The sequence below is a fragment of the Colias eurytheme genome, chromosome 17 (genome assembly GCF_061535395.1).
Source record: "Colias eurytheme isolate Ceu_HAF_F1 chromosome 17, ilColEury1 Martin Lab GWU primary, whole genome shotgun sequence".
Lineage (NCBI taxonomy): Eukaryota > Metazoa > Arthropoda > Insecta > Lepidoptera > Pieridae > Colias > Colias eurytheme.
The window spans coordinates 4845601-4870775 of NC_142996.1; the positions used below are offsets into that span (position 1 = coordinate 4845601).

Genomic DNA, 25175 nt, shown 5'->3' on the forward strand with positions numbered 1-25175 from the left:
ACATTTATTCATTAAAAATAAATTTGATAGAGATTAGTGATTACTTTCTGACATTATATCCTGACGTAAGGTATCTTGATTTTCTATGCAGACCGTACTAAATACGGTTATTAATTCTTTTTTTTTATAATTTATATGATACTAGCAAACCGGACGAACTCCGTTTCGCCACCAGAGACACCTTTTCTTTGCTATAGGTAAACCTCACGGAGCCCGAGACCTTTCCAACGAATGCAAAACCGTGGAAATTGGTTCGTGCGTTCTGGAATTATAGCGTCAGAAAACCCGACTTATTTTTATATAGTAGATGATAATTATCTACAAAACTAGTGTTGTTTCAGGTCAAGATGATCATCGTTGTGGCCCTGTTGCTCGTAGCTGTTTGCTGCTGGTTTTACTGGGCGTTAGCTACTTCTCGCTTAGATCGAGCCACGGCTGCTCTTCCAGTACCTCCCACATTACCTTTCATCGGCAACGCTATGCTGTTCTTAGGCGATACTGAAAGTATGTCTTAATAATTTTTAAGTATCTGTGCATACATATATTCCAATAGGGCAATAGATTCGTGGAATATAGACGCATTATAAAGATTTCGTTTTTATAAGGCACTATTGAACTACCACTACCTACTACTTAAAACTTTTATCATTTCAATAGTTACTATTAAACACATTAGAATCCTTAAACTTAACTACGATTTTTAAATATGAAAATTCACATTTAAGAATGTTGTGCTTATACAATACATATTTTGATAAAATCTTCGTTCAGTAACATTTTTATATCCTAATTAGTTCTTTCTTACCTTATATCAACCATGGAAAAGGTTAAAATAAATAATTACCAATGTGAGTATGCATAAGAGTAAATAGTAGGTACCTAGTATCTATCTACGTAGCGTGGGCGGGCGGCCTCTACGAAAACTTATAAACATAATAATTGATTTATTTGTATTTATTTATAACACTTCATTGTACAAAACAATGTAGGAAATGTTGTACACATTAATGAGGTACAAAAATTTTGCACAATAGGCGGCTTTATAATTTATTGCTACACAGCAAACTCTATTAATAATTATTTGAATCGATTTTGATCTTGTATATTATTTTGAAAATAAGCTTAGGTATATCAAATATTTATTAAAAACGTATGCGTGTAGACCGTATTGACCGACCTACACTAGATATTAATTTTTCGTACTAGTACGACCAGTACGACAGGTAAGCGATAAAAAAATTCCCTTCTAATAATTAAATATAAGTGTAACATCATAGTCAAGGTGATTCAAATTTCAAGGCTAATCTAATAAAAGAAGTCATCATTCTATACGAAGAACTTGACGTACTCATAAATTGTTTTCATTTGCAACCATTTTGCAACATATCTCTAATATTAGCTTTTCACGTGAACAATGTTTGACAAAACGTAAACATTAAATGAGAGTTTACATTGTTGAAAAAACACAAATAAGTATACAGTATAAGTATAGGTATACATAGTAATTTATATGGTGACCATGGTGTCATCATCATCTTTATAAGTGATGTCATATTCATAATAGATGGATGGGGTATGCGACAAGTAGGTATGGTAAATCTCTACTTTTCTAAGAGGCCATTTAAAGATTTGTAATCATAATGTTACTATAGAGTGAAAAGACTATAGTAAGACTAATTTAATTCCATACAATAATATTTTATGAGTTAAATGAAAATGGTTTGCTTGCCAAAACCACCCAAAATTCTGTATAAACATAAATTAAGCTATAATGGGGCATGAAAGTGAGGTGAAAATACCAAAGCAGTAGGTACGAAGAGAAATAATCTCTGTCACATTTCAGGGCGTTATTATTTTAATAATAATAGATAAGTACTTTCTTGAAGTGATATAGTATTATGCCAAGACGCGCAACAAATTGAAGGGAAATTGACGTTGGAACTATTTACAATTTTTCGGAAAAAAACACAAGCGAAAATCACACACGCCTCATACTATGAAATGTTAAACGTAACAACTTAATAAGTAGATAGGTACTTATATGGCATTAACAAGTAGGTACGTCGTAACTCGCAAATTGTTTCATGTAATATGTAACATGTTTAGCATTGAACTTCACTTGTTTCACACATATTAAGTACAAATTATATTAACACATGCCTAAACATTTTTTTTCTTCATGATACTCTATAAGAAAATTTTCGCAAATGAATATTAAAAATTTTAACAACCTACACTCGTAGAGGCTCTACATATTGAGTCATTCTAGCTCTTGTAGTCCCCGTAAAAATTGTATTGCTGAAAATGAAATTCAAATCAAGGTTTGAGTCTGGACTCTGACTGGAAACCGGAACATGACCTACTCATAATCGGTAGTTTGAATATACAATCTGATAGACTCTAGAGCAACTAAACATACAATCATCATAGAATCATAATTACAAACAAATAATAGTGATTACTTTCAGAAATTTTACACAACATTGAAGACATCGCAGATATAGCTTTACAACATAGGGGCGCTGTAAAGATTTGGTTGGGTCCAAAATTATACGTCGGTAAGTGGCATACTTATGTTTTCCTTTTGGCTAGATACTTAGATAGCCTCTTTCCAATTATTTTATTAATTGTTATAAAATTTCACTTATACAAGACCTGACTTGATTCATACCGATTTTTGCCAACTTAAACCGCCTATTCACGTACCTCCAGCAGGGGCAATTTGAAATTGGACCCGTAATTGGCTCCAATTGTGTGTGTGCAAGCAAGGGCAATTTAGAGAACAACTGAAATTGCTTCCTACCCAGATGGTCCCAATATTGCCCCTGCAGCAGGTTCGTGAGATGACGGCCTTAATAGCCGCTATTTAAGGCGCAACTCAGTAAAAAAAAACAAATTCGATTTAAATTTTCAGCAATAGCCAATCCAATAGACGCTCAAGTGGTACTGGAAAATTGCCTAGACAAAGATGTTGTATACAGATTTTTACGGCCTTGGCTTGGTCACGGACTTTTTATTGCGCCTCGTAAGTATCGCTAATAGGATTAGCAAGAGTAGTGTAAATTTAAATAAGAGCTCTTGAAATATATCTTAAATAACACTTGGCATAAGAATATTTTTTTCAATATAGGTATAAAATATTTTTTTCATTCTAGTGAATTGCTAATCTGATACTCTTGAAGATGTTCAAATACAAATAAAACTTTAAAAAAATATTAATAATTACATACTGCGGTCTCCTTCATAGTTACTAGCGCGAGCGTATATTAGAACTGGAGCCGGAAATCATTTTGTTTATCCATGGACCATGGTCAATGGATAAATTGAAAATTATGTTGTATGTAATATTTTGTAATACACATCGGTAATCAAACTATTAGATACTATTTTAAAATTTTAAGATCTCCCATGCAATATAGTACCTACCTACTACCTAGTTTAGTTTAATTATTAATATTAATGAATTATCTCTTTCACAGTACGTTTATGGAAGTCACATAGAAAAGTATTATTGCCCGTGTTTCATAACAAGGTAGTAGAAGAATATGTGACTGTAATCTCAAAACAGGCCAATATCTTAATCGACAAACTCCAAGAGGAATCAGGCAGAGAAAAATTTGACGTCCTCAAATACATCACAGCCTGTACCTTGGATATTGTTTTCGGTAAGAACTAATAACACATACATATTATATACTATTGAAAAGAAATACCGGAATTCATTGCTCTTCTGAAAATGTCAGTAAAAAGGGAACGCGCATTACCCACATAGAAATTTTGACTTCGCCCGCTTTGTCTAAAACATAATAAATTATATACCTACTAAAACCTTCCTCTTTAATCACTCAATCTAATAAAAAAAACCGCATCAAAATCTGTTGCCTAGATTTAAAGATTTAAGCTTACATAGGGACATAGGGACAGAGAAAGCGACTTTGTTTTTTACTATGTAGAGAAGACGTATTTTTGTGTGCATATCGTTATAGAAATAAGAACTCTGTTTATTGCAGAAACTGCTATGGGAGAGCGAATGGATGTGCAACATTCACCAGACACACCATACCTTCGCGCCCGCCATACTGTAATGTCTATACTGAATATGCGCCTGTTCAAAGTGTGGCTGCAACCCGATTGTTTGTTCAATTTAACTCCGTATGCAAAACAGCAAAGAGAAAACATTGACCTTACCCATAAATTCACCGATGAGGTTAATATCTAGTTTAATGAGATATTATAGCGTTGTGAAAATGCCTTCTCTTCGATCTTGGAATAAGTTATTAATTTTATTTTATTTCAGGTTGTTCGAAAAAAACGCGAAGAGTATGAACGGAATAAGAAGATGAAAACGTTTTCTCAGCCACCAGGTAAGACGTTTATGTTGAAGTCGGTACCTATTTCTCAAGTGATGGCCATTTATACATAGGTACCTACATAATTAGTTTTGTATCATAGGTACAAACATGTTGGTCCTAAACCTACTTTTTAAAGTCTCTAACAAAGTTAGACATAAGTACCAACTTTAATAAAACATCACGTGCATTAAAGATCCATTTATTTCTCACAAATCCAATCCTATTATATTTTGCGAAATGTCCTATTCAAAGAAGTAGTCAACACTTATGTCACAGTGGACATAGAAATAAATGACGCATTGTGAATGCCATGAAGAACAATATGCACTTTGAAGTACTCCGCTAAACAAAGTCATATTAATTTGCTAGATTACGAGTAAATATTGAATAGAATTTATGCCTTTATGAAGGTGTACTGTATAGTGCATACTTCCATTGAAAGACTGTAATGTAATCTCAGATTCTCAGAATGTGATAAAAAATTATGAAATAGTGTACTACCTAAACGACTAACTAAATACTGTAGGTACGTATAATATTTAATAGGTATTATACCGTACAGATGCATCACGAATATTTATTTTAGTTCACTCAATATTTCAAGGAATTTATGACTTGAAGATACGTCATTCTTACCTGTTTACGTAGTATGTACTCGATTAATTCATCGTAATGGATTTTAAATTGATATAGGATATAACAACTTTGTGTTTACATTACCAAAAGTAACCAAATATTATTGTTATCAGTTAAAACTTAAACATTTCGTCATTTTAGGCATTTGGCTTTATTTGACTATTAGGTAGATGTGTCCTTTTTTTCATCCATTCTATAAAATTAAAGTGCTGAAAAGTTTGTTTGTTTAGTAAAACACGTTAATCTCAGGAACCGGGAACCCTTGCTTTGAGTTGATGTTGCAAAGGCGAATGATTTTTTTTCCTTCTACGAATTACGGGGATTGCTACGGAGGCTGTTTCTTTTCTGTTGTTTGTTTTTGAATACAAAGATAATGCTTATAATTACAGGTGAAAAGTTAACAGCAGTTTTGGATATGCTGTTTGGTCGTGAAATAGATTTTACAGACGAACAATTGCGAGAGCACATTGATTCTATAACTATTGCTGGTAATGATACCACCGCTCTTGTTATTGCATATACTTTGGTGCTATTAGGCATCCATGCTGATGTTCAGGAACGAGTGTTGCAGGAGTAAGTGTTTGTTTTTATTATTATGATTTCACTCATGGTTTATGGTCCGTTCCGGTTCTTCCGCGCAATTTCACCCGCGGAAGAACCGGCAAGCAAAATCCTTATTATGTGTTTATAATATTAGTAAGTTAGAAAATACTCCTTTAATAAGTCGATATAGATTGAGTGTATTCTGTGTATTGTTGTTAACTAAACAAGAATTATAAAAAAATCATTTCTCTCTTTGCTCCTAAGCTTCTTATTTTTTTTATTGCAATATCTTTACTCATTTTAGACAACACGAAATTTTTTGTAATTCGAAAAGGGGTGCCACGAAGGAAGATATTCAACAAATGCAATATTTAGAAAGAGTTATAAAAGAAAGTATGCGACTCTACACTGTAGTCCCCATAATAGCTCGTAATATTGACAGGCCGTTGTATTTGCGTAAGTTTTCCATAATCTTCCTAACTACCGTTATGTTTTATGGATTTTGCTTATTTTTCTTTTCCGAAAAATAATGAAGAATATTCATATCGTATTTACCAATGATTTTCTTGTTCTCTTCTTTTTCTACTTTCACTATAATAGTTTCAAGCGAGTCTATGAAAGAACAACCTTTATTATGCGATATTTTGAAAAGGAAATAATTTTACTATATCTATGTATTTGTTTCAGTTGTTTTCATAAAAAGAGTACAATAAAAAGTAGTTAGCTCTCTATGAAATGATAACCATTTAATACTTGAATCGCATAATAATCGACTTACATTACAATAGATACTATTCGCAAGAAGCATTTTAAATTAATAATGCTATTTTATTCCAGCGCATTGTGGAGTAACTTTGCCTGCGGGGACAGGCGCAGTAGTTGGTTCTTTTGCCTTACATAGATCAGAAGCTGTATGGGGACCTAATGCAAATGAATTCGATCCTGATAGATTCCTACCGGAACGCTCGGTTGATCGCCATCCAGCTGCATTCATGCCTTTTAGCTATGGCTCCAGAAACTGCATCGGTGAGAGGAAATTTTTAAATTTATGTTTTCTATATCTACCTCTATTTTCTATATTTTTTTAAATACTTAGCATTGATTTTATAACTATCTGATGGATAATATATATCTTCTATAATATAAAAATGAATCGCAAAATGTGTTGGTAAGTGCATAACTCGAGAACGGGTGGACCGATTTCGATAATTCTTTTTTTATTATATTCCTTGAAGTACCAGGATGGTTCTTATGTAGAGAAAACATAAATATGTACCACGGGCGAAGCCGGGGCGGACCGCTAGTCTTATATATAAAAATGAATCGCAAAATGTGTTGGTAAGCGCATAACTCGAGAACGGCTGAACCGATTTCGATAATTCTTTTTTTATTATATTCCTTGAACTACGAGGATGGTTCTTATGTAGAGAAAACGTAAACATGTACCACGGGCGAAGCCGGGGCGGACCGCTAGTATTAGCAATAAAGATTAATTATAACAGATTACATAATTTCTCTGTTCCATCTTAAGGGTTTTTGACCCTACCTACTTAAAATTAAGATTCGTAGACTTAGATATATCATAGTCTGTCCACTTTTCCAAATAGGCGCATCTATTACAACGTTAAAAAAAGTAATTCTTTCTCTTTCTAGGTCGAAACTTTGGCATGATAATCATGAAGTCTATCATATCCAGTGTTGTAAGAGGCTACAAGATCTTGGCAGATGAGGTTGGACCACTTAAAATAGAAATGCTCTTGTTTCCTATAAACGGACACCAAATAAGAGTGATAAGAAGATTGGACAACAACTTAATATGTAGTAGAATAAGGATGTAGAATTTTTTTATTGCCTTCATAAGTCTGAACTTTAAATTTTAATAAAATACCCAGTGTGTTTGACAAAATATATTTTATTTTACATTTATCAGCCATGTTTTTCTTCAGATTCGCTAGAAACCATTACAGTAGCTAACATAGGGGTCGATCCTTGCCCCTTATTAAAATCCATAGATAGGGAGTCGTCTTGATCCATGACGTCACGAGAGTCATCTACACCGCAAGTTAGGAATTTCGTATATTTGCTGAGATCCATAAATCCGACACCACAGGGTCGATCTATCAAACGTGACGTCATTATCCCCTGGACATAGCCAGAACATATAAGAACTGTGCCTAAATCGTCCTATAAAAGACAAGAAAAGGAAATTATCTACTAGGATACTGATTCCCGCTTTGTACATAAATGATTCCAAAATAATTTTTTTTTGAGCATGCACAGAAGACACCTAACTATATAAATCTAATGTTATATTTAATTAAAATGTGGCAGGAGAACAAATAACCTAAACAGTACTTGCCGGGCATAATGCGCCATGATTTTCAGTCTGAAAATATACATCACATTATTAGATTAAACAAATTAAAATTTGGTACCCACTACATTCTATTTCAATGACTAGGTAAGACTAGGTATATATACCTTGCATTGTGGTTGTTGAATGCATAGATATTGGTTTTTATAATTCCACATCTCACGACATTTTTCTGGGGGCAGTAATGTAACGTCCACTCGACGTGCATCTATCAGCAGAGGTATCAAATATCCCTGGAATATTGCGCAACTTACACAGTTATAGTGTAAACATGACATGTGTTTGTATAAAGTCTCTCAAGCATTCAACTTTGAAGTAGCAAATGTTTGGTTTTCAAGTTCAATTGGAACACACGACACACCTTTGATATGTTTTAGTCATAGTAATAGTAGGTAGAGACAGCTCTAACTTTGCACGTATGGAAATAAATTGACTATTTTCTATCTCTCTCCCCACATAAGTACCTAACAATTTGAACTAGGTATATGAGTCGTCTCATCCGCTTTCCCGTTTTGTACTCTTTTTTAATTTATAATGAAAGTCTTACATTTCTTCTACTTCCCCATCCAAAATAATGGCATGAAGGATCACCAATGCGTTTTTGTATATCATTAGAGATGCCATAACGTACTCTATTCAGAACGTAAGCAGTACCAGGTTCCCGTTTGTGAAAGAAAAACTGCTGAGTCACAAGCAACAATGCAATATTATCACGAGAACAATCCATCCATCGATTGGAATGATTATAACCTGAAAAGCAAGCAATTCATGTCTGCATTTTATTATTATTATAAATTACACCAATTTTGATATTGAGACGGCTGGACATAAAGATGGCAGGCCAAATGAAGAGACAGCCGGACGCAGATGCTTGAGCAAAGCCAAATATCGGTGCCAACTATGCCAACTGTGGTACGTTACGGGGAAGGCCTACATCCAACAGTGGACTTATCCGGGCTGAATGGATGGATGGAATTTTAATATCGTGTAATGCTCATAAAAATAACTTAGAATAGCGGGGATTGCAATAAGCTGTAATTATACAAAAATCTTACGAATAAAAACGAATATTCTTGAGTTGTAATTAACTACTTAATTAATACTAGATACATAAAAAAAAACGTTTTTTCTAGATCATTTTTAATCTTCAAACAGGCATGATATTATTGAAACATCACAAAGCTTAGTTACCTTTGTGTATGCACAAATGCTGAACCTGACGAGATATTCCAACACCTTCAATAAACTTATGAGTTCCAGCGTAAATATTGAACTTATATTTTTCACCCATCACGCAACTGGCCGTTGTCAACACCACATGAGGTTCTATCAACGCACCGACACAGAACAGCATTGCATGTGACAAGAAATGGACCTCGTAAAATAACAAATAATTAATTAAAGCTTTATCTATACTAATATTATAAATCTGAAGAGTTTGTTTGTTTGAACGCGCTTATCTCAGGAACTGAAAAATTCTTTTGATTCTTCTGATTTTTATTATTTAGTTGTTACGTCCGTAGATCTTAGAATAGTAATATTATACCTAGGTAGATTACCTATTGGTATATTATTTTATAAAAAGTACATACGACATGTTGACCTTCGGTGACCTGGGCAGGTTCACCGACAAAACCAGCAGCATTCTGGAAATCGATATCCACTAAAATGAAATAAATATATTGTTATAACTGCATTCCACAGTCCACTGCTATTTTATTACCTACTTACAATTATAATGAATAATAATATAGATAAATATTGTAAGTATGTAGTTACCTATCTACATTTATAATGCATATCAAAATTGTATTTTTCTAGAAATAGGTATGCCTGTTCAAAAACAGGACATTTCTATAAACCAAGAATAAAGTATTGCATTAATATGAGATTAAAAATTAAAATTATTTAGAATGAATTAAAATGTAGTAATAAATATTTAGGTCATAAAATAATACCAACGCAAAGTTGCTATGCCACCAATTTGTCCGGCTCCCATTTTTAACTAATTATGTATACGTTTTAAAAGAAAACCCAATTCAAAATAATGGAAATTTTCGTCACACAATAATAACTACAAAATCATAACATGAAATGAAATCAAAAATATTAACAATCGCTTTTAAGTGTTTACCATTCAATATAACTTAAGTAGGTTACCTACAACATGAAACTTTAATGTATGATTGATGAACACCTACACAAGAATGTATTCAGATTAACTCAATAACGAATAAAGAAAATGTACTATGGTACTATCCTATTAATTAAGCTATCCTACTACATAATATTATAATTAATGCGAAAGTTTGTAACTATGTTTATTTCTTTCTCCATCACGCAAAAAAGGGAAACACGATAGAATACAGTAGCGAAAAGCTTTTTTAAGCAGTACTAATAAAAGGGAAACAGAAATATGTAATTCTTATATGTTATTTAATTATTTGCAAATTTATATGAGCAATTCGCAAATTTATATGAGCAATTCGCAAATTTATAATAGGTCGACATTTTTGTTACTTTTTTTTGTTAATTCACTAGCAAGTTTATTAGGATGTTTCTCCAGTATACTGTATAGCCTCGTAACCATTAATTCAGCAATTCTAGCATCTAGCATCCTAAATTCTGAAGTAATGCGCTACACTTTACTGAATGTAGTAACGCCAATTTCTGGCCATATATGTTGCAAGTGTATTAAATATACACATTTATAGAACGTTGATATTTTGTGTAACAGTTGCCAATTACAGTTGATAACCATTTTATAAAACTAGGTTTTTTTCAGTTTTTTTATACAAAAAACTGTGTAAAAAACCTTAAAACTGATGTATAGATTATAGACCTGATTGGTGTTTGGGCTCTAGGCTCTATTACCAAGGGCTCTACTTGCTCTACTTTGATTTTTGACAGCTGACTGCGCAGCTGACTGTCACTGATAGAGATACATACTGTTTGCCAATAATGATATAATTTGAAATAAATCAAAAATTGTAGTGTATCAGTAGTACAGATAGTTTTACATACTTCTATTTATTTAATAAATACGTATAATACTGTATATGTTGTGGAATAGTATTAGCTCCAACGTTAAATTATTTTATCTCTCTACACCCACTTGTAAATATATCGTATCTACTCGCTTTACTACCTCCGGTCGAGATAGAGATGTTTTTAATTTCGTATAATATTGTTATTTAAATTATGTGATTAACAAAGTGTTTGCAATACAAGTTAATGTGAAGTGATTAAACCAAATCCTTGTCAAAATGATTTATAAAAGTTATTTTGGTGTAATAATTGCTATTATATTCGTACATACAAGTTTTACTCTATCGCTATACAGCAAACCTTGGGGTGAAAAATATGAAAGCAATAGCTGTCCGAAACTATACCCTAAAAATTTTGATAATTTTATGCCAATAGGTAAGTTATTTATATTATTTTAAACTAATTTTCATAATGTGTAATGCTTTTGACAATGGAAACATATGTTTTAGATAAACACATCAAAATCAAGCTTATTTTTTTACCTTTTAACAAAATTATTTTAAAACCATTAATTAGACTCTTGGATATGGTATATAAATGTAAATCTTGATCTTTTCCAGATGTATTTATAAATGGAATAGATGAGAAATAGTATTATGAATATTATAAAGTTACTTCAGTACTTTTTTGATATAAATATTTATTAAAGGTTTAAGGCAGCATTTCTTTTATTTTTAAATGTATTCATAGACCATTATATTATGGTAATAACAAATCTGAAAATGATCTTTCCAGGAAACCTATCAGCTGGAAACTATACAGAAAAAACAGATTTAAAGGGTCTAAAAGAATGTGTTATGGCATGTTGCCTTACTCATATCTGCAATATTGTGTTCATTGTTGATTCGAGATGCTTTCATATAGAGTGTGCGAGTGACGAACTTTGTCTACCACTGCCAAGAAATGGACGCAAGTGGGATAGCCATGTGTCTATGATACTTGTGAAACCAGTTTCACCTAATGGTAATGTTATATAACATTTCATTTATATTTTCAGAACTGAATGATATTGACGTCTTCCTGAACTATGTAAATGATCTAGATCCTAGAGGCTAAGAAAATATTTTTAGTTAAATATTTTTTTATCATTCAATTGTGTTGTGTTTTAGTGAATCATTTATAATGTTGTAAACTATATCATATATAAATATGTTCATTGAAATACTATGTAATTTTTATTTTATAGAAAATTGGTCTGAAATACTAAGCCAATCAAGTTTTAGAGAAGAAAGTAATAACTTCCAAGATGAAGAACCTGTATATGCGTATTCTAATGGTAATAATGAAATTGCTGATGTTGATGAATCCAATTTCCTATCACATTTTATCAACAACCTTCCTACAATTGATGAAGATGAGTCCCAGTATGAAAAATATACAAATAGTAACGATAATGAGATGATGTTAGCATCGCGGTTTTTGGAAAAGGTTGCATGTGAAGTAGGGGCAAGTGATTGTCCTTATAATGCAGAGTGCATACCGTTGGGCCATAATATGCATAATGGTATTTGTAAGTGCATATTAGGGACTGAAATGAATGCACAGGGATCTTGTGTGCCCATTCGTCGATCATATTCCAAAGGCCCAATTGATTCAATAGAACCAATTAAGAAACCAGAGGATATTTTGTCTCAAACAAAAGAAAATAAACCAGTTCAAAATTTAACAGTTTCCATACTATCAAAGGAGGTCGGTAATTCAAGTTTTTTAAGTTTAAAGTGGTTCATGTGATTCTTGGTTGAAATACTTATATTTTCACTTTTTTTTAGGTTCAACTGCCCGAAAATGAGGTTACTTTAGATGCATATACAATACCTGATGAAAAATCCACAATGAGTCATTATAACTATGTATGGACATTGGTTAGCCAACCCAAAGATACATTCACAGGTAAAAAAATTATATTTAGTTGTTCTCAATTGATTTTTCTTCAGTAGGTACTGTTTATTCTAGACATTAATAAAATTATAAAAGAAAATTAAATAATTATATTAGTTTTCAAACTTATGAAACTCTATATTTCTAGGTAACATGAAACAAAACGGAAGTACAGTGACTTTAACAGATCTAACAGAGGGACAGTATTGTTTTAAAGTCACAGTGAACGGAACTAATTCATATGGCGAGGGTTACGCTAATGTGACAGTGCTGCCGCCGAAACGCATCAACAAGCCACCTCAAGTGGTCATCACACCACAATCGCAGACTATTAAATTGCCTAATTCTCTTGCCGTTTTGGATGGAAGTGCAAGCAAGGTAATATAAACAAGCAGATAAGAAAGTTTCAAACAGTTTTTCATCATATATGAGTATAAAAGTATTTTCTGAATAGACCTTGACCCATTCCATGATCATGCTTGCTGCAAAACATTAATTTAAAAACGCATTTTAAAACAATAATCCACCGTGTCTCATTTGTCATACATGTTGTATTTAAATGTTTATCAATTCGATTACAAAAATGTATTAAATAACTCTATTTAAAAAGGGTCAATGGTCCTTTATAATTTTATCTCACTCTAATAACTGAGCTGCGACTCACGACCTAAATACGTCATGCAAATTTTTAAGATAAATCCTCTATCAAAGTGTTTATTATTAAATAATTAGATAAGTACTTTTTAGTGGAGTACTTATTATATTACTCAGTTAATTTTAATACATTAATATAATATACATAGTAACATACAGAATTACAATTACATACAGAAAAGAGCCATTCGCTCTATATATAATTTACGTGCTCAGGACTCACTAAGAGATCATTTTAAGAATACTGGTATCCTTACTGTACCATCACAGTATATATTTAATAATATTTTGCATGTACACAAAAGCTCCGACTTACACACAAGAGTAGGAGATAGACACGATTATGGCACAAGGAACAGGAATAGAATTGAAATGCCATTTTTCCGATTAGCTAAAGTTAAAAATTCATTTATGGGTCAAGGTATACCTACGCTTATATAATAGAATTCCTCACAATATTAAAGAGTTTAGTAGTTCTAAATTTAAAACTTATATAAAAAATGTACTAGTTCAGAGAGCGTACTACAGTATTCAGGAATATATAGACGATAAAGACCCATGGAGGGTTATCGCGTAAAAACCACAGGACAGTTCTTTGGCATATTATGATATATTATTATGTAGTTAGATATAAGTTACATATTATGTAATATTGACATGATTTAAAAGAGCAACTATGGAGTTTCTTGCCGATTCTTCTCCATAGATACTGCTTTCCGAATCGGTGGTAAATGTTAAAAATACTTATGTAATGACGATTCGAAAGTGCTACTAAATAGTAGTCTAATTGAATAAATGAATGTTTGAGTTTGAGTTTGAATTTAATAAAATCTCAAAAAAAAATTTAGCTCTATTATTTATTCTCTATAGCTATTTCATATATATATATATATATATATATATATATATATATATATATATATATATATATATATAAGTAAAATTTGTGGTGCAGCTATCCTAATTTGTATATGTATAATACAAAAAAAAATGTATGTAATGATAAGATGGTTACAATGATAGGTACTTAATAGTTTCAATTGAAAAATTCATTAAGTACCCACATTTGATAACAATCATGATATTTTTTGTAATCGGCTGATCTTTGTAACAGCTTTCTACGTTGTTCTATGAATGTAGATTTAAAGGTCAATTGAAAGTGACTTTATTTTATACAATTTAGTGATGTATAAATTCAACAGTCTCATATTAAATTGGTGACAGAGAAAAGTCTTTATCGCCATTTTAAGTATCAATTTAAGTAATTCATGTTACCTAATTGATGTCGAAACTATATAAACTAAATTAGTTAACTATTTTTAGGACGATGATAGTATAATATCTTGGCATTGGGAGCTAACTTCTGGTCCCATTGGCTACCAACCACCATTAGAAGATGGTGCAACATTAGTACTAAAAGACTTGAAACAACCAGGAAACTACACATTTAAATTGACTGTGGAAGATTCAGACCATGTAAAAAACTCTACAACAGCCAATATAACTATTTTAAATCCCACAGACTATCCTCCAGAAGCAAATGCAGGTAATATTAAGAATTTCAAATATGTACCTTTGCACATTTCAATATAGCTCTCAAGTACAAAATTATATTTAACGCATTTGATTTTGTTTTGATTATATAAAGTAGGTACTAGCTTTCCGCCCGCGGCTTCACCCGCGTTTTCAAAGAAAAACTGGGAACTATGCGGGTTCCCCCCTATCCCAATCCATACGAAACCTATCCTATGTGTTAATCTAAGATACCCTCTATATGTGTGATAAAAATTTAATTGTAATCGGTTCAGTAGTATTTGCGTGAAAGAGTAACAAACATGTACACATACATCCATCCTCACAAACTTTCGCATTTAAAATATTAGTAGGATGCAAGTAGATATAAAAACTAACTACATTATAAAACACATTATAGTACATGATAATATCTTATCATTTAAATGTTTTATTTACAACATATTCCACGAACTGATTTATCGTATAGAAAAACTATTATCAAAGGGACAATTATACTTTAATCCATTTAGTTATTTATACAAACAATAAATAAATCATGATTGTATATATTTTCAGGCCAAGATGTAATCATATACTTGCCTAACAATAATTTGACATTAAATGGTTCTCTTTCTACTGACGATCACGAAATAACATCATGGGAATGGACGAAATCTGCTGAAGATGCAAATAAAGCAGTTGATATGCAAAATACTCATTCGCCCTATTTACAGGTATATAAATGTCAATTTTAAAGTTTAAGTAAATATAGGGGACTACTTAAATTAATCTAATTCAAAAGTATTTTCTTGAAAACCGCCAATACCAGCATAGTATTTAATTCACACAAATTATTTGATATACAAATTAAAATAATAGATCACCATTTAGAACTATTACTAAGTTTTGAGAAGGAAGTGTGGCAACGTCGCATCTGTGTCGTGTCGATAAGAATTTGAGTACCTTACTGTACTACCTAAACTCTAAAGGATGTCTTGTATAAAATAATGAATATTAAAAATATTTTCTCTGGAAATTAGACTAGGAAATTATTGCATTTTAAAAATTGCAAAATTCCTTACCGAAAATCAATTTTTTACAGATTCTTTACTATAGTGCAAAAAACAACACACTACAACATTAATTTACACAAAATACTCGTCTTTTCAGTTATCGAACCTGTCGGAAGGCATGTATTCGTTCGTGCTAAAAGTGACAGACTCATCGGGACAGTCGTCGACGGCGGGCGTGCATGTGTTTGTCAAACCGCCGACAAACACGCCCCCTATAGCCGATGCTGGGCCTGATGCCGTGAGTTTATAAATAAATTAAGTTATCTATATGTATAAAGCTGTCTGTCATTCTTCATAGTCAGTAGTAGGCTGTGTACTTAAGTCTACAAGACAAAGCAATGTGTAGAAAGATTGGTATAAAATATATTACTTTTTGCTTTGTTTGCCAACCAATACACAAGCATTTGCAATCTTGAGATTTTCATTACTAATTACAAGTTTATAAAATAAACAGCCATTTTCACAGGGACAATGAGTAATATTTACATTTATGAATATGTAAGAACATAACCGCATGCTTACTGATTTCTACAACATGTGTAAATATGTAAAAACCCTTTTGCATGAAAAAGGCGCGAATTTATTTATTCTATTTCAATGAGAAAGTCTATTATTTTTATTTGATTGTTTTTCAAATATACAAAGAATAAAATAAAATATGTTCTAATTTGTAAATAAATAAATTCGAGCCTTACAAATGGTGCGTGATTAATTCCAGTTCATATCACTGCCACAAACATGGATCGTGCTGAACGGCACTGGCTCGCGCGACGACCATAAGATAGTCGCGTACACCTGGCGTTGTCTATCCGGTCCCACTAACTCTAACATTATCAACTTTAACGAGTCCATAGCGAACGCCACGTCACTAACTAAGGGACAGTACGTGTTCTCGCTCACTGTGCTAGACGATAATGGCAACACTGCTACGAAGAATGTCACTGTCACTGTCACGCAGAGTAAGTTTACAATTTGTGGAAACATATTTAGTGCTCTGTTAGATTTTTTTAATATGTGTGGCAAAAATGTATGTAATATGCATGAATAAAAAAAAGACGTGTGGCACTCGGGGATTGCCGCGGTAAAGCTATTGCATAGCATGCCTTCAAGCCACACCTCCGTGCCCGTCGGAGTGGGGAGCGTGAGGTTATTTTCGTTACGGAATTTCTGGATTCGGTCCCCGCGCTCAAGGCCCGCGATAGAAGCTATGCAATAGCTTAAAAAATAAAGAAAACCCCATGCCTTAACTAAAAGTTAAAATCTATATAGTAGAAGTTATTGCCTCTGCGGATGTAATTTCTGTTATACATATATTGAATCATTATAAAAAAAGACATATTTTGCAAAAGACTACAATCCTATTAGCAACCAATACAAGCACACAGCAGAATACAAATCCTATGTTCTATTAACCTTTAGTAATATATAATTTTCCAATATCATACACAACCAAAATTTTCTCTTCAAATTTAACATCATTCAGATTGTATAAAGAACATTGCATGAATTCAACCGTTTTCTTTAAATGGGTTGCTGGACTAATATAGCATTTATTTGGATTATCTGTAAGGAAAATCGTAACATGGATTTGTGAAAATAAATGTAAATAAATGTACTTCCAATACTTAAAAATCTACATTTAACTAAAGCATGACCTAGCAGAAATACAGCATACCTGTAGCAATTATTATTTTATTCCCTTTCATAGATAAAAATAGTCCACCGAAAGCTGATGCGGGCGGAGATCAAGTACTGACCTTGCCCTTGCCTGTTTTAATTCTAAATGGGTCGAAATCTTCTGATGACTTTAGAATAGTCTCTTGGAAATGGACGCGGGTTGCCTCTGGTTTAGCAGCGGGCACTGTTATATTGAATTCCGATAAACAACCAGTACTAATGGTAAGTTAAGTTTTATGTAAAAAAAGTTAATTTAAACTGTACTTTGAAACTCCTTAATACCATTTGACAATTAAACATGCAAACCTGTTAATCTTAATCTTATATATAAAATTCTCGTGTCACAATGTTAGTCTGCATACTCCTCCGAAACGGGTGGACCGATTCTCATGAAATTTTCTGTGCATATCGGGTAAGTCTGAGAATCGGCCAAAATCTATTTTTCATATGTACCACGAGCGAAGCCGGGGCGGACCGCTAGTCTTATATATAAAATTCTCGTGTCACAATGTTAGTCTGCATACTCCTCCGAAACGGGTGGACCGATTCTCATGAAATTTTCTGTGCATATCGGGTAAGTCTGAGAATCGGCCAACATCTATTTTTCATATGTACCACGGGCGAAGCCGGGGCGGACCGCTAGTATGTATATATAAATTTCGTGTCACAATATTTGTCCTCAATGGACTCCTAAACCACTTAACCGATTATAATAAAATTCGCACACCATGTGCAATTCGATCCAACTTGAGAGATAGGATAGTTTAAACATGTAGGTACCACGGACGAAGCCGGAGCGGACCGCTAGTTACTTTAAATAGATTTTTTAAACATATGTGGGTAACCATAAAAGTCTTTTTTCTCATATGTGCCAAATTATAATATTTCAGCTCACGAACATAGAAGCCGGACGGTACGTGTTCGAACTAACAGTGACAGATGACCAAGGAGAATCGAGTCGAGATACAGTTAGCGTTCAAGTGAAGCCAGACCCGTTAGAGATGAAACTTCTAGAAATGACCATAAACACGCCCATATCGACGTATACTAAAAGCCAATTGGATACGTTAGTGCAGAAAATGTTGCTTCTACTAAAAGAGGGAGTGAAGGTCAACGTGACTGAGATACGCGGGGAAATCGATACCGGCAATACGGTTATCATCTACTTTTTGTCTGAAAAGGTATTGTAGATTGTCATTTAGGAATATGTAGGTATGGAAGCAATAGAGGAGATTTCCGTTCGCGTCTTCGCTCGCGTTTTCAAAGAAAAAGCCGAATAGTTTCCGTTCCTGTGGGATTTCTGGGATAAAAGTAGCCTATTCTTATTCTGGGTCTTCAGCTACCTACATACCAAATTTCAATGTAATCGGTTTAGTCGTTTTTACGTGAAAGAATAACAAATATCCATCCATTCCCACAAACAAACATTTATAATATAAGTACGATTCTATTATTTTTTTTTTAAAGTGAAACTTTTATTACATCGTCTCAAACTTTTTGGTCTGTGTAGTGCATGTCGCGTGTATCGCGACATGCGCTACACAAAGCAGTGTTCGGAACCGTTCGAACAGTTTCACTTTTACCGTGGTTTCATAAAACCACACAACATTTTTTTTTTTTTTTTTTGTAAACAGGGTGAAGCGATGGACGGTTTAGCCGCGTTGCAACAGTCGCGCAGCGCGGCGGTGTCGTGCGGAGCGGCGCGCGTGCGGCCCGTGCGCTGCCTCAGCGCGTGCTCGGGGCGCGGCGTGTGCGAGCAGGCCACGCGCACGTGCCGCTGCGACGCGTTCTGGATGCAGAGCCTGTTCACGCAGCTGCAGCCGGACGCGCTGCCGGACTGCGGTGAGATGATACACGGTGTAGCGATGGACGGAATAACCACGTGACATTCACACGCGCGGTCACGTGATGCGGCCATGTCGTGTAAAATTACTAGAGATGAAACGGATAGCAGTTTGGCCGGATACCGGATATTCGGCCGACCAAGTGGCCGGATAGCCGAATATCCGGCGAAACTTAGCCGTTTGCGTAGGCGTCGCGCGAACGATAGGATGGACTCGGTTCGATTCGGGTCTTTTCGTTGATGAGTGAAGTTAACAATTGTACAATTTTATTATTGTGTCGATTGCATAGAAATCTAAATAACAAGACACTAGAAGTCGTAAGCGTGCGTGACCTTGTCGCCACTCAGGTGATTTGCACAACACCAGTGCATTCGTCACTGTTCAGTTGCTCTGGAGACGTATGAGTGTATACATGGTGTGTTTCAGCAATTCCCATTGCGGAAATTCTTCCACAAGTTGTAATTATACTTATAAAGGAATAATATTTCATCGGAAAATATTTTTTTTTAGAAATAATGCCGTTTTTCCTTAAAATTATAGAATATTTACAAGTATTACGAGTGTCACCATAGTAATCGAAATAACAATGAATGACACAGTCGACCATTCTTATTATCACGTTTGTTCGTATTGGAGCAAAAAGTCTCATATACTTAGGGATGTTATTCTAAAATAAACCGTAAATTCGTGCGTTAGGATACATATTCAAAAGATTAATTTAATAGTTAAGTTAGTTTTCACTAAAATCAAGCTGTCCAAGTGTCCAATAAAAGGCATAGTTTACTTGTGTGTACTGTTTAGCTTTCGGTTTGAATGTGTTGATTTTGGCGACAGCGGTTTTCATACGAATTATGACATTATAGCCCTTCTATGTGTCTTGTTATTTAGATTTCTATGGTCGATTGCATGCAGGGCAGACACGTGCGTGATCATTTTTAGGTTATAATTTTATTTGTGCTCTTATTATTTTAAGTACATACATATACTTATACATAGGTCTAAAAGATTTAGCAACGAGAAATGGCATCGGTGAAGAAAATGTCGTCTTTATGGGAATACTTTGACATAAGCAGTGAAAATAAAAAGTTAGCTCTTTGTTTATTATGCAATGTTAATATTTCTCGTGGCGGCGAAGCGAAAAAAGCAGATAATGTATCTAATAATAAATAATCTAATTGCAATAATTTTAATACCTATCAAGTAAAATAATATCTTGCAAGTTTCGTAACATATTCAATAATCATTGATTTCGGGGAAATGTGATTCTTGTTAAATAAAGCAAATAATTACTCAAAAATATGTTTCTTTTATCCAGCAATTTTTTTTTAATCGGCCGGATATACATCCGGCCGAATAGTAGCTATCCGGTATTCGGCCGGATAGTATTATGGCGGCCGGATAGGCCGGATACCGGATAGTTACCGGATATCCGTTTCATCTCTAAAAATTACCATCAAACTTAGATACAACAATTAGATTTTTTGAAGTGAAACTTCTTTAAGCGCATGAGGGTAAAATTATAACGGATAACACGCAATAACTGGTGGGGATTACCGTCACGAAGATGTACAGTGTTTTCTTTTTCGAAGAAGTGCGATTGAGAAAGGACGAACGTAGCAAAGAAGATTTACTTTTAACTTGTGTACTTTGTACGCGCACACTTTTGAAGTGAAACTTCTTTAGGCGCGTTATGAGTAAAATTTCAAGGTCAAGCCATGAACGTATCTATGACTCTGCCAAAGAAGTTTCACTTCTGACACGTGTGCTCGGCACACACGCTTTTTTTTAAATTTTATGCAAATTCCGTGTAAAAATTAGTTTATAACATAATAATATGTCGTCAGACTGGTCGGTGGTGTACGCGAGCGTGTGCGGGCTGGGCGCGCTGTGCGCGGTGTGCGGCGCGTGGTGGGCGTGCGCGCGGCTCGCCCGCCGCGCCTGCGCGCCGCGCAAGCCGCGCCGCACCACCTACCGCCTGCTGCCGCGCGCTGACCTCGAAGAGAAGCCCTGTGAGTTTATTAACTTTTTGAAGTGAAAACTTCTTTAGCGGCGTTGAGCACTTTTTCTAAAAAATCTTAAACTCGCGTCAGGACACGTGACCAGCTGATCGAAAAAGCGTAAGACGGATGGATATCAAACATGCTCAACATTAATAATCAAGTTTTCACTTCTACCAGCACTCCCGGAGTGCAACCCGTCTTTTTAGGGTTCCGTACCTCAAAAGGAAAAAACGGAACCCTTATAGGATCACTTTGTTGTCCGTCTGTCCGTCCGTCCGTCCGTCCGTCCGTCCATCTGTCAAGACCCTTTTTCTCAGGAACGCGTGGAGGTATGAAGCTGAAATTTATATCTATTACTCAGGTCTACTGTCCCTTGAAGCTGTGAAAAAATCAAACTTCTAAGCCAACGCAATCAAAAGATAAAGCCGTTTATGCCGCAAATTTTCGACACTTGCAAGGGAATCAAAACCTACAGGGTGCTTCCCGTGAACTCAGAATCTTGAAATTTGGTACGAAGCAACGTCTTATAGCATAGATAAAGGAAAAATTACGAAAACCATAAATTTTTAGTTACATCACATAATATATATATTTTTTAATAATTTTAAACTTACTACACATTTCCTCATAAACGCGTAGAGGTATTAAATTGAAATTCATACCAAATACTCAGGTCTATAATACCTTTGGTCGCGGAAGAATTCCAACAAATACCCGCGGCTCCATCACTAAAGCGGCTCGACGGAACACAGTGGGGTTTTAGTCGGTAAGAATCCGACATAACCCACGGCTCCTTCCCCGGGGGCCGTGGGTATCTTTGGAAGATTTCCCCACTATAAAAAAAAAAAAAAAAAAGGTCTATAATACCTTTAAGCTGTAACAAAATCAAACTTCTATGTCAACGCAATCAAAAGAAACAGCAATGTACGGAACCCTCGGTGCGCGAGTCGACTCGCACTTGGCCGGTTTTTTTTTGAAGTCATACTTCTTTTTGGTCTAGCTGATGGTGGGCGTGCTAACAGGAATAAAAAGGACTGTCAAAAGTGAGGAGAAGGATACGGGCCTCCGACTCCAGCCTTCAAGTAGAATTTTTCTTTGTTAGCGTTAATAATGTATAGCGTTTATACATTATTGACGCTTAACAAAGAAAAATTCTTTTTCTTTGTTAGCGTTAATAATGTATAGCGTTTATACATTATTGACGCTTAACAAAGAAAAATTCTTTTTCTTTGTTAGCGTTAATAATGTATAGCGTTTATACATTATTGACGCTTAACAAAGAAAAATTCTTTTTCTTTGTTAGCGTTAATAATGTATAGCGTTTATACATTATTAACGCTTAACAAAGAAAAATTCTTCTTGTGTTTGTACGCATTATAATGTATATAATATGAATGTGTATTTTTTGTGTAGTATAGTACACACAAAAATTCTACGCCAAACATGTGCGCTTGTTTAAAATTTTAATGTAATTTTTTCTTGAGTTTTCGTCATATATAATATAATTATAAAAATCTTAATTTTCCAGTCACAAGCAAAGACCTGTCCGAAACGGACACGGATTCTGACGTGCTATACGAAACGAAAAACAAAATGACGTCATTCACGTCACGCGCCGCGAACGGCGACGCGCAAACCAACGGATGGAAGAAAAATGGCGCCAAAATGTCTCGACGGATCAAAACGTAGCTCCGTCGTATCGTGGCTTATGTCCACGTGTACTTGATTGATGCATTCCATAAACGGGAACGGAAACCACATTGCCATGTTAGTTCGGTGTCCGGTCGATAACCGTTGTGAATGCAGCCACAGACCGTATTAAACTAAATAAAGCACTTTATCTATTAGAGTATTTCTGGAAGTATTCGTAAATTTATACAAAATGCTAAAGTAGACTAAAACAACCCAAATAGTTCTTCAAAATCGTGTTATTTAAAAACGATCTTAATTAGATTGCTCCACAAAGAAAACTTCATACTTTATGTAGTTTAATATGTGGTCTATGGATAGTTTAATTAGATCAAATGAATAAAGAAGAACTCTAGAAAAGTTACTGTGAAGTGTGATTGACTCTTAGCTTATAAAAGCTCTTTGACACAGATGTGAGATTCTTTTAAACATTTTGCATCGCTTCATCGTACTTCAAATACATATATGTATATATGGCTATATGTATTAAAATTAGCATTTCCATGCACAATTTAAGGTATTGTCAAGGTATTGGATTAACCCAAAATTATTATTTTTATATTTTATATATGACTAGCTTAATTTTATTTTTGTTATTTTTCTTTCACAATATATGCTTTAATCGGTAAAAGTATATGCGATACCTGTGCGATAGATGTATGTATGTCCTATTACTTAAACGAATGTTGATAAATCTCATTAATCAAAAAATTTATCAAATTGAGTGGATATGTCCATAAGAATAATACATTATAAAATGATTATAAATAATAATAAATTAATACTTAACATGTTGATCTGTAAAATTGTTGTGTCATTTTACTAAAATAAATTCGACATAAGGTAAAAATATACAGACTTGGAAATTGTTATATGTACTTATTAGATAAAATAGTATGAAGTAATGACGATGATGATAATATATTCCATAATATTTTTGTAATATATGTGATTATAAATAAGACGTGTTAGTAGTGCTTTGTAGAATTCCATAAGCTAAATGTGAAAACGTATGGATTAAAGAGAATAAATTAGTAAAAAAATAAGTTTTAAAAAATTTGGCACATTTTTGTCATTTAATTTTTAGCATATGACATGCACAAAAAAACTGATATGAATTCCATTAGTTATTTAACTGGTCAGTGGTCACATAAATAAAATTTTTGACTTCGGTATTATTTAAATTTATTTTTATGTTATACAAAATCTTATATATGTATTTTTCTAGTATTGTACTTTGTAGGTACTTACATATTATAATAATCGTGTTTGTAACGTTTAATATTAAGCAGTATGCAGTACAGATAAGATAATAACAAAATATTGATTAAGGCATAATAAGTAAGATAAAATTTGCTATATTAAAGTGATGTCATGATTTTTATAATTATCCATTAAAATGTTTAATGATTTAGGTACATAATAATCGTGGAAACATGTGACGTATCTGGCTTTATTTATTTGCTTCATAGGTACTGAGTTCCGTATTTTTATGAAATAATTGAGGTAATTACTAAAGAATTCGTGATACTCGTCGATTTTTAAATAATAAAATTAATTTGAATGTCTTATTTGATGGTCCTAACAAACATTTAAAATATAAATTTGAAGTAATAAAAATGTTATACTGCGTATTTCTACCACGAGTCAGTTTCAATGATAAAAAAATTACTTAGATTTGAATAAACTAGTCTTAGTTTTAAGTTCAATATTTTTTATATTATTTTAATGGTATGAGTATTAATAATATTTATTAATTATAATTATAAAATCATAATAATATGTGATGACAGCTGTAAATGTATTTGTACTTATTTTACTGTGTAATACATATTACCAATGTTATTTTTTTAATTTATTAAAATCATATTCTAGATTTTTTTATCTTTTAT

The 25175-nt window shown here is 33.4% G+C and overlaps 3 protein-coding genes across 3 annotated transcripts; 2 read left to right on the plus strand and 1 right to left on the minus strand.

Moving 5' to 3' along the window:
• Positions 1-347: 347 nt before the first annotated feature.
• LOC149901192 (cytochrome P450 4c3-like) lies at positions 348-7427 on the plus strand. The gene is made up of 10 exons (XM_090111420.1): positions 348-504; positions 2469-2558; positions 2915-3025; positions 3480-3665; positions 4011-4207; positions 4298-4364; positions 5378-5561; positions 5836-5987; positions 6369-6557; positions 7185-7427. Exons 1-10 carry the CDS (start codon positions 348-350, stop codon positions 7367-7369), a joined length of 1518 nt encoding a protein of 505 aa, XP_089967546.1. The 3' UTR covers positions 7370-7427.
• LOC149901193 (kallikrein 1-related peptidase b27-like) lies at positions 7343-9587 on the minus strand (the record flags this gene model as incomplete). The annotated part of the gene is made up of 6 exons (XM_090111443.1): positions 7343-7715; positions 7891-7917; positions 8013-8138; positions 8453-8655; positions 9097-9280; positions 9498-9587. Coding segments are annotated over 6 exons (888 nt in total), but the record flags the coding sequence as incomplete, so codon positions are not given.
• Positions 9588-10826: 1239 nt separating this feature from the next.
• LOC149901194 (dyslexia-associated protein KIAA0319) lies at positions 10827-25174 on the plus strand. The gene is made up of 14 exons (XM_090111406.1): positions 10827-11328; positions 11689-11916; positions 12140-12642; positions 12723-12843; positions 12980-13209; positions 14809-15031; positions 15577-15734; positions 16171-16311; positions 16792-17032; positions 17782-17972; positions 18641-18931; positions 19385-19592; positions 21439-21603; positions 23123-25174. The coding sequence occupies exons 1-14, from the start codon at positions 11172-11174 to the stop codon at positions 23281-23283; spliced, it is 3018 nt and encodes a 1005-aa protein (XP_089967532.1). The 5' UTR covers positions 10827-11171; the 3' UTR covers positions 23284-25174.
• The last annotated feature ends 1 nt before the right edge of the window (position 25175 follows it).